Source organism: Astatotilapia calliptera, chromosome 15 (genome assembly GCF_964374335.1).
Source record: "Astatotilapia calliptera chromosome 15, fAstCal68.1, whole genome shotgun sequence".
In the NCBI taxonomy this organism is placed as follows: domain Eukaryota; kingdom Metazoa; phylum Chordata; class Actinopteri; order Cichliformes; family Cichlidae; genus Astatotilapia; species Astatotilapia calliptera.
This window is the reverse complement of record NC_137436.1, coordinates 22,407,601-22,418,624: the sequence shown is the minus strand read 5'-3', so window position 1 is coordinate 22,418,624 and position 11,024 is coordinate 22,407,601. Positions and strand designations below refer to the sequence as shown.

Genomic DNA, 11,024 nt, shown 5'->3' with positions numbered 1-11,024 from the left:
AGTGTATAATTATGTGAGCTACAGACAATAATTAAGTTATAGACTATATTTATATGAAAAACGTGTATACTTACTGCATTTGAATTATTTTAACCACATGTAACCACCTGCATAGGTGTTTGAAAAAAAAAAAGGCTTTGATTTTGCCACCCCATTTGATGTCTTTGCCACCCTCATGCCACCCTAAGAAAATTTCTCTAGATTCGCCCCTGAGTAAATGTACTTACATAACTATACAAGCACAAATCCTCCAGGAACTTGACTTTCATTTTCATAAGTTCCTTCCCCTGCGTCTTAAAACACGGAAGTCACGTGACCATTCAGTCGCTTTGCTTCCTGTTTACTTCGGGATAGGGGCAGTAACATCTGACAGCTAGCTTGTGTATATAAGCTATGTGTTTCCCTGTGCCGTCGGTTTTAACGCTCTGAAGATGTTGCGTTTGTGTTTTCTGCTGCTGTGTTACAGCGCGGCTCCGCTTACTGCGGCACCGACTGGAAGACGTTACCTGGCGAGCACAGGTGAGCGAGAGCCCCGAAAACCTCCACCGTTAGCGACTTTGCACTATTTATATCTTGTGTTACTCTCCAGGGACTCAAAAACTTATAGTCCTCTGAACTGTGCAACGCACAGCTTTTTTCTCTCTGATAGAATTCATGCAACAAAATAGAAAACATGAAATATAAAGGTGGGAATTTTCTTATCTTTCATTTAGACACAAGACATGGTGGGTTTGAATTTAGGGTGAATATTTGCAGTTAAAGTTATATATTATATATATTTGGTGAAAACTTTACAATTGAAGACTGCTATTAAGTTAATATACAGTATATATAAGCCTTGTAACTATGACCTCAGATACATTGAGCTCACAAATCAAAATAAAATAGTCACTGACGCTGACAGGGAAAGAAATGCTAGTCTGTAATTCTAGTATTGGATGGGCTTATTATTCTTCTCAATTAAATCAAGTGGTTTAAATTATTTCTTGCATTTACATTTTCATAAAAAAATAAAATAAAATAACTTTAAAAATCAAACAGATTTTTAATTTGGTTCCATTCTAATTTCTGTTTTTGTCATTCACAATCACTTCATCTGTCCAGGGAGGTTTTGGCACATCACAGACCTCCACCTGGACCCCTCCTACCACCTGACCCCAGACCCCAAGAAGGTTTGTTATTCCTCCAAAGGAGTTCCTGCCACCAATCCCGGCCTGTATGGAGACTTCCTGTGCGACTCACCTTTCCGCCTCATTGAGTCCGCCTTCACTAACATGGCATCGCTCACACAGCCAGAGGACTTCATCATTTGGACTGGGTTGGTACTCTGATGAGGGAGAGAGAGTCTTTATTTTAGCTTTAAAAGGCTTTGCTGTGTTGCCTTCATGCAAATTGTGGGTTAACACAGATTCTTTTTTTTCAGACTTGTGATTTACAGATTATAGAAACCATAGAAGTGTTTTTGGATTGGTTTCACATCCCCATCCTACAGTGCAGCAGCAGTCATGTACTTCTGTGTGAAAGTATGTGATCTGTACTTTTTGGGCTCAAAGATTGAGGATGTTTGTTAGAAGAATTTTTTTACTGTTATATTAGTAATAGTAAAAACAGAGACGTTCGAGGTAGATCACAATTTTATATGGCCCATATTTTCTTTCTCAGATGTTGTAACAGCTCGTGTATATAGTGCCATTACCAATTCAAGATTTCAGTTCATCCCATATCTTGATTCATTTTCAAATAGTTGCAAAACTAAAGACATTTTTAGCTTCAGCTGTTCTTGACACATAAAATTAAGACTGATTATAACATTTTACTACTTAACATTACCGTAAGTTTAGTTCAGAGTATCTAAGAGTATGAAGACAACAGTACTCTCTTTATGGAAACTCAGACTCAGGGAAAAATATATTTGATCATATTTATATAGAAATCTTTCTATAATTGTAAAATGTGAATTTTAGAGCGTTACTGCAGTCTGTTTATTCATCAAAATCACCCAGTGTATCAACCTTGATATATTCAGTTTGCAGCGTGCTCGCAGATACTGAGTTTCATGTAATTATACATTTAAAACACTCCGCTTGTGAACAATCTCTTTTAAAGCCACAGCTTTGGAAACCCCAACAAAAAGTGGTGGTGGTGTCATGTTAGAACTACATGTTCTTAACAGTAAGTTAGTCTTCACCTCTTATATAGTTAGGAGCTCGAGGCTACAGGAACCATTTCCAGTTTAACCACTAGTTCCAGTCAACACAGTCGATTATCAGTCCTGTTCCTCAAACCTGAGATGTTTTTATGACACATTGCAAAACAGTGACAAATTTGTGACAGTAAACCCTTTTGCACAACTCAGCCATGCTCAGGGATTTTCCTGTCCCAAATATATATAGAAATTAGTTAAAACGAATCAGAACTATTAAATAGGATTGATAATAGTATTGATATCATTAAAATCATATCGGTTGTTCATATCAGTTACATGAACCTGTAGCAAGAACTACCTTGCTACAGGTGTTCGAGGCTAAGTTTGATAAACATTCTGCCGAGATCTGTTTGTCCTTTTTTTTCTCTAAAGTCACATCATGCTAAGTTGTACACCATCAGAATTAATAGAGATTTTAATGTTTAAGTTTATTTTTTTAATCTTCTTTGACTTGTCACCAGTACCTAGTAGTGGTTTGGAGAGTTAAAGAGGTGACATCATTATGTTTGTGATTAGTTCAGAATTTCCATTGTCAAAAGTTTTTCTGTAAGAAATACACCAACCATAGATGCCTTCATGCGACTCAACAGGAAAAGTATCACTTCCTGAGATGTTATCTGGCTCACATCTCATTAGAAAAACCCACAATTTGTTTTCCTTTTGTGGGTTTTTTTGTGAGCACCACATGGGCCTCATCCATCACGTGATCAGAATAGAGTGCTGTGAAAAGTGTTTGCCCTCTTCCTGATTTTATTTTTGGCGCATTTGTCACATTAGACACAAATAACCTGAGTAAACACAAAATGCAGTTTTTTAAATGATGATTTCATTAATTAAGGGAAACAAAGATGACCTAATAACTGGTTATGCCTTTACTGCAAGAACTGCAGTCAGATGTTTGTCATAAGTGGCAATAAGCCTTTCACATCACAGAGGAGGAATTTTGGCCCTCCCCGCTTTGCAGAATTGTTTTAATTCAGGTATATTGGAGCAAAAAAAAAAAAAAAAAAAAAAAAGGTATATTGGAGCGTTTCCGGGTGTGAAAACAGAAACATGGCAATTACTTTTTAATAGATGTTTAATGAAGTTTGATTGTCACTTGAGCTAAAATGCTGAATCTTACAATTTTATTTTCTCATGAATAAATAAATAAGTGCAATTATTTCAGAGTGCCTACTGAAATAGTACTGAATAAAATCATGCAATCCCAGTCAAGCACTGAAGCTCCAGGTCTGAGAGATGAGCAGAAGTTATCTACTCACTGTGAAAAGTAGCATTAAAGGGAGCTCTGCATGCTTTATAAGAGGTTAAAATAATTAGAGTGAACCAATGTCCACTACACTGCGATAGTGACACAGGATAAGTAAGCGTAGTTGTAAGCGTCAGTGTCAGCAGAATTGCACTCATGCACCTTTTTAATAATCTGCAGCTAATCAGCTAAGCCAGGAATTCATAGGCTTATTAAACGTGCTTAAGAGAACGGCTTGGCACTTAAAACTTAAAAAGACTCCCTGGGGTGGAGGATTAAGTTACTGTGCAAGCAGATTTGTGCTTTATGCTGTTGTTATTGGGCTTTGCAGCACAAGTTTGCCATTTCACTTAATGGGGAATCCATTGTACAGAGGAATTTACAACATGTTTGCAATATTGGACAAGCCAAGCATGCTTGGAACATATTCCAATGTTATGTAGATGGAATTTAGTCCTGTTAGGAAGTTGGTGGGTTTTCCAGATTTCTGCTGAAGAAATGATGACTGAGCTGCTCCCAGTGACTTTAACTCACTGCAGTTACTGTTCTCACATTTTAATCTTCATTACTGAAGCATTTTATTGTAATAAGCCAAAACAACACAAGCCATGTTGTTTTTTAATAACAGACAAATACTGAATTGTTTTCTCTACCTTAATTTTTCCTTTTTGAGGAGTTCTAATATCATAGTTTTGTCACTGCTGTCAGGAAAACTACGATTAGAAATAGATAACGTCAGTAGACAGTAGATTAAGACTAAATCAGTAGGAAATCAATGACCTGATCTCATTTTAAATATTCTGCTATCATGACTGATCATTCAGTTGCTCTGTATTTTTTTTAAGTAGCATTTTAAAAAAAGTTAAAAAGCAAAGGTTGATCACCATTCATTCAGATAATTTAAGCAACCAAATGTTGGGATCACCATGTGTCTAGATGTCTTATTTTACTTTGTCTGCATTTCACTGCAAATAAAGTGAAATAACTGGATTTTATTTTCCCCTTTCAGTGACAGCCCACCTCACGTCCCTCTAGATGAGCTCTCTACAGACATAGTCATCCAGGTCATCAGTAACATGACCCAGACCATCAGACAGCACTTCCCCAACCTGACAGTCTACCCTGCAGTTGGAAATCATGACTACTGGCCTCAGGTGACTTTATACAAGTAGACAGCAAGCAGTATCTCAAGCTTTACACGGAGAGCAGTGATGATTTTTGCTCCACTAATGTTCGTCTGATGCATCAGGTTCTGGGGATAAAATGAAAGTGTAACTTAAAAATGAGTTGCTGTATGAAGCATTTTAGTTTATGCTCCCATTTTTTTTGCAGAAGTAAATGAGGGAAGTTTTCTTATACAGACTATGAGCATGCTTTAACTCATTTATGTGGTTGGGTAACATCCATCAGTATTTTCAGTTTTCAAGGGTTTATTTTACAATAAGGCTCCATTTAATTTAACAGAAACACTGTGGTACAAGAATTACATGCATATAGCCCCAGTAATAACAGTGGGTGATACCAGCTGACGTATATGTGAGATGTCAGGTTGCATTTCACATTTTTAATAACCTACTTTTGGAATAACAATGTATCATTGCTCATCATTGTTCTTAGGACCAGATGCCAACCTCCACTAATGCCATCTACAAAGCTGCTGCCCAGTTCTGGAAACTCTGGCTGCATGATGACGCTCTGCTAACACTCTCACAAGGTACATCAGTCACCACATGTCAGACCAACAAATTCAAAACTTTTCTCTGCATTTTAAAGCTTCAACTCTTACTGCTGTACATTTAATGTAGCCTGACTTCTAAATGGGTAGGTACAGGGTATATATCAGCCCAAACTTCTGAGAACTGTAAAGTTCCCACATGAAGAAATGAGGAAGTTAGAAAACCACTGACCTTTGGCATGTGCTGATGAATACCCTTTGATCCAGCAAGTGTTGCAATTCAGGAAGTTAATGTAAAGTGCAACACGGTGTATGTAAAGGTTTGATGATGAATCAGTCAAGCTTTTTTGGGTAATTGCTCAGAAAATGTGAATGTAGTGGACTTCTCTCAAGCAAACCTTTGTTTGATTTGTGAAACAATCTGTGCAGTGAGCATGTGCAGTTGATTCTGTAAAACTGGAATAAAGCCATGCATAAAGCATGTTTTTCAAAAGCTCAGTGTGTGGCATGACGTTAGGTGTAGCCTTCATTTTGTTCCTTGTTCTGTTTTTGCAGGTGGTTTCTATTCACAGCTTGCTAAGCCTGGTTTGCGGGTTGTTAGTCTCAATACGATCCTTTACTATAGTCCCAATAATGTCACACAGAACATGACAGACCCTGCGGGGCAGTTTGAGTGGCTGGAAAAAACTTTGGAGAAAGCTGCTGAGAATCGCGAAAAGGTTTACAAGTTTCTACTGCAAACATTTTTTTGTCATATTAATCACCATAGTGATCATCATATTGATCTATATGAAAGATGCCGGATGGTTAAATATATCTGTGGTTAAATATGCCTTACTTTTCTCTGTAGGTGTACATCATAGGCCATGTGCCAGTCGGGTTCCTGCCCTTTGCCAGAAACATCACAGCTATAAGAGAGAACTATAACGAGAGGCTGGTCACCATCTTTAGGAAGTACAGTCATGTGATTGCAGGACATTTCTATGGACACACTCACAGAGACAGCATCATGGTGCTGCTGGACAAACAAGGTGTGAGAAAATATCAATCAGTTTCTTTAATAATGGAGTTTAATATGTTTCTTCCAAGTGCGGTATCACCTTTTTGTTTTTAAGCACTTGTCATTTTTAAAAATGTATCGCAAACCAGTTGTGAGCAAGCAAACTTCCTCTCTAGATAAAACGTGAAAAGACAGACAATCTGCTAACTTCCTTAATTAAGGAAAGGAATCACCGAAATTTTCCTATTTTGTTTTTCTCTTTTCTCTTTTTCTGTAGGTCAACCTGTGAATTCTCTATTTGTGTCACCGGCTGTTACACCGATCAAAAATCTTGCGGAGCTCTACTCCAATAACCCATCTTTCCGCATGTACTTGTACAACAACAAGGATTACACTATGCTGGTAAGGAGCTCTGGTCCTACTATCTGCTCATAACTCAATATCTTATTATTGTTCAGATTGAGCAAATGCCTTGGTTTTTAAAATGGTTTAAATATAAAACGAGCAAAGACGTATGCAAACATCTTTATGTGATAAAAGATTGTTGTGCACATTATTACAAAATCATGGCAGTTAGTCACCCATGAAAGTGTGGTTTAGTGATGTTTAGTAATGATGGATGTGGTAAAACTTATAGAAGGGTTGGGCCACCATCAGTTTAACTGCCAGAAATGCTGCTGATATATATTCAATAAATATACATTATTTGCAGACCAACCAAGGTTCATCTTGGACCTTAGATTTTTTTTATTGGCGTTCTAGTCATTAAATAAATGTGCAAAGACGTTTGGAGGTTTTAAAACAAAGAACAGGAAAAGGCCGTCAGCAGTCAGAAAAAACAAAGTATTCTGTCACTGCATATTGTAGCAATAACATTTCCCATTCATATAATTAAAAAAAGTCATTGTGTAAACCACAGGTGTCGAACTCCAGGCCTCGAGGGCCGGTGTCCTGCATGTTTTAGATGTGTCCTTGATCCAACACAGCTGATTTAAATGGCTAAATTATCACCTCAACATGTCTTGAAGTTCTCCAGAAGCCTGTTAATGAACTAATAATTTGATTCAGGTGTGTTGAAACATGGTGATATCTAAAACCTGCGGGACACCGGCCCTCGAGGCCTGGAGTTCGACACCCCTGGTGTAAACCATTAAAGGCAAAAAACAAAAATGTCCATCTGATATTCTGGAAACCATCAACTGAACACCTAAAGGCAGCGGTAACAATCGTAAAATCATTTGTTACATGAGCAATACATCTCTTAAACTAACAGATTGGCTGTGACAGGTTGGACAGATCAGTGGTACAGTTGGGAAAAGGACTTGCTATTTTGGGGACCAGTGAAATCCCGGGGAGTTTCACAATTAAAGCATAAAAACTTAAAAGGAAAGAGTGTAGGAATGCAAAAGAAAGCTGAAAACTGTTCAAGCTGGAAAGCAGATGACAAATTTAGGTCAAACTACAAAAGTCCCGCGCTCTAACACCTACTCTAACTTTTATCTCATTGCTCAAAAACAGAAGCCGAAGTCCTTCTTAATGATTTATCACGGTGTCAATCAGCACACAAAAAACTGTTTGTGGCATTCAAAAAGACTCAAAGACTTTTTTCTTTCTTCTCTTTCGCTCCCTTTTTTGGTGCCTTTCTCTTTCTCTCTGAAGGATATCTGGCAGTACTATTTGAATCTGACGGAAGCCAATGAGAAACAAAGATCAGACTGGACGCTTGAATATATCATGACTGAGGCTTTTGGACTGACTGACCTGCAGCCGCAAAGTTTACTCCAGCTGGGCCTGAGTTTTATGCTGCCGCAGACAAAAAGCTTTGATAAGTATTTTAACCACTTCATGGTCAGCTACAACGACAGCATCATCTGTGATGGAATATGTAAGGTCAGCCAGGTGTGTTCTGTGCTCTTTCTGGACCAGCTGTCCTACTCCAGATGTGTAACGGGAGATGAACGGACATCCACATGAAGGGTCTTTGAGTGATTTTTCTCAGGAGCCAATAAGACTTCAGTGTTTTTATGATTTCAGACATATTATATTTAAAAAAAAAAAAAAAGGGGAAATTCAGTGCACTGATTAAAGTCATAGTATAGCATATTTTAAATGATTTATCAATATTGAATTTTGATAATAATATTCTGAAGTATTACATTTTGCAAACTAGATGAATGAAGTCAGAAAAAGGGAAGCACCATATAATGCCTATGCTGCTTAACATATATTTATATATTTCCCTAAAGAAATGCAGGGATAACTTTTTTTTAGGGATATTTTTTTCACCTATTTAATTGTATAAATCTGCAAACATATGCAGATGGGGTCAGGACCAAAAGGTGATAGTAGATAAATGACTGACAATACAGAAAATACAGTCATTCATACATAATGATGATACTGAATTGCTGGTGTCTCATGTCTGTAGTCTCTAAGAACAAAAAAAACCCTCAAACTCGTCTGTGTGTTTATTCTGAGAGGGTGGAGGACGTTAATTGTAGCTCCTAGCTCCATCATGCAAGTTTATTCCATGTAGTCCTTGCACTAATCGATTACAGCCAAACTTTGGATTAAATGCTGCCAAATGTCACCCATCACTTGAGTTTATTGTGTTGATTAATCATGCATACTTGAAATATTTCAGAGGAAAATTTAAATGAAATCCTTTAGATCTAAAGAAGGACAGCTCTGCTGTAAATGAGGAAAAAGATTCAGCTGTAGTCTTATGGAGATGTAAATCCAGCTTTTGTTGGCTTACGTTTATATTCTTCTATTAGCTACAACTGATTAGTCAAATCTGGTTTTGATGTATATGTTAGTGTACCAGGTCACCAAAAAAAACTTTAATTGCATAAACTATACAAATTGCTCCATACAGGAACATTAAAGACATTCAGTTTAGTCACAACTTTCATTAATAAAATCACAAGATTAACATAAGATTTAAAAGTTTGAAAATTATGTTTTTTTTGGGGTTTTTTAAATTTATTTTGTTAAACTTTTTGATTGTCTGACAAATTCTGACTATACAAGACTAAACCTGTCACATTATCCATTCCTTAATGTTGCATAAACCAGTAGTTTATTCTTCTATTGAAACGCATGCTTTAAATTTAATACCCTTAAAAGAACACCGAATTATAAAACATGTACAGTAAAAATGTACTGTAAGAGAAATGTATCTACCCTGGGTAAAATGCGCATGAATGATGGCATGTTGAGCTGCTGCTTCAGAATGGAATAGCACCAGATGACTTGTCTTGTTACATGTAAGAGAAAATCTTGATTTCCTTTTAATGATTATTTTTCTATTAAATAAAACCCTTTATTCAAAAGTTCCATTGACTCTATTGTCCTTGTTTTCACAGGCAGGTTAATAGAGTACTAGCTGTTGCAGTTAATGAAATAAAAAAGAAGCTGAGCTGCAACTTTTAAGAGTGGCTAACTTGAAAGTGACACTTAAACTTGTGCTGGCTAGTTCATCTCTGCAGGAGGGGCGCAGGAACGACGGCTAAGCCCGGATGACCTTCATACTCCCTCCCACCATTAGCCCATGATTTTATTCTTCTCTTGTTCAAACTTTCCAGAAACTCCTCTTGTTTCTCAGCCTCCACTTCAAGCATTTGCCCCTCTCTTCTTCTCACCACCCTCCCAACTCTTTTGTCCCTTTTCCTCCCTCCTCCAATGTTGATTACACCTCTGCTAAAGATTCACAGCACTTTTTTTTTCAATCTGGGTTTTTCCTGGCTCAGATTGAGCCTTTGAGAGTAGACTACAATCAGTCTGTATACAATAAAAACAATGACTCTGTGTTACCTTATTTCACAGTAACATTTTTGAACTCCTGAGTAACTTTTTTAAGCTCCTCATAATTTCTCTTATATTCTGTCCAGAGTTTAGAAAATATTCTTGGGCAGTGAATGTGTACTCTGTGTTATTGTTAAACCTTTCCCCCTCATGTGCCTCTTTGCCATTATTATTCCTGACCAACCCCTGCCTCCCCCCACTCAGTGCCTGACAGGACGTAACCGTGGAGACAGAGTTGGTGGAGAGCATGGCGATGGAGAGGACTCCATTGCCACGGCAACATGAGTACAGCTCCCAGTCCTGTGAATTCACTCTTTCAGTCACTTTTGTTGGCAGTTATTTAACTACTGAATTGCCAGGCTGATGAAGTCTGCAGTGGAGTATGCAACACTGTCTGAACTTAAGGCAACTAAAGGCGAGTTAAAATAGGAGATGATCTCTGAAGGGTTCAGTCAGTGGAATGAATTTCAATGAATTGGTGCGAGGTCACAAAATATATTCTTCTAAATTGCATTATTTATGTGTTGTACTTACCAAATTACATAATGTGTAAATTGCCAAACAATAAATAAACAAGATTCCCTCCACTGGGTATCAAAATGATCCCTAAGAGGAAGAAGAGAAATAGGAGACACCAAGAAAGCATGGAGCCAAGTACATCAGACTGTAGTCTGAGTCTCATAGTTTTGATTATAGTTCCCATAAGAGCCAAATTACTAGTTTGTGAAGGGAGTACTACACACTGCAATATGAAAGCTGTGTTTTCTTTTTTTAATGGCAACTTCTGTCATTGGAACAGCTTTTATTTTTCCCAAACAAAAATACTGCACAGCAGGAATGAGTCCTAAAATAATAATAACAATAATATCATTAAAACCAAAAAAATGAGTTGGTATTTCACAGTAGGCTGAATGATGTCGAAGTAAACTTTTTTTCACTGGGTTTTTTTTTTTTGTTTTGTTAGATGTCTAAAATCAGGCCTGATTTCACATTTTGCTCTGCATCTGTAAGTAAAGATCAGCTGTTTAAGATAATCATGTAGCCATATTAATGCTTTAATTAGTAGAATTGTTGTTGCCACACTAAC

At 37.2% G+C, this 11,024-nt stretch overlaps 1 protein-coding gene across 1 annotated transcript; it reads left to right on the top strand.

Annotated features, from left to right (window-relative positions):
• Nucleotides 1-323: 323 nt before the first annotated feature.
• Nucleotides 324-9,469, top strand: smpdl3a (sphingomyelin phosphodiesterase acid like 3A). Its single transcript, XM_026143137.2, has 8 exons — nucleotides 324-519; nucleotides 1,105-1,318; nucleotides 4,465-4,609; nucleotides 5,073-5,169; nucleotides 5,686-5,849; nucleotides 5,981-6,161; nucleotides 6,408-6,532; nucleotides 7,790-9,469. The coding sequence occupies exons 1-8, from the start codon at nucleotides 432-434 to the stop codon at nucleotides 8,102-8,104; spliced, it is 1,329 nt and encodes a 442-aa protein (XP_025998922.2). The 5' UTR covers nucleotides 324-431; the 3' UTR covers nucleotides 8,105-9,469.
• Nucleotides 9,470-11,024: the final 1,555 nt, after the last annotated feature.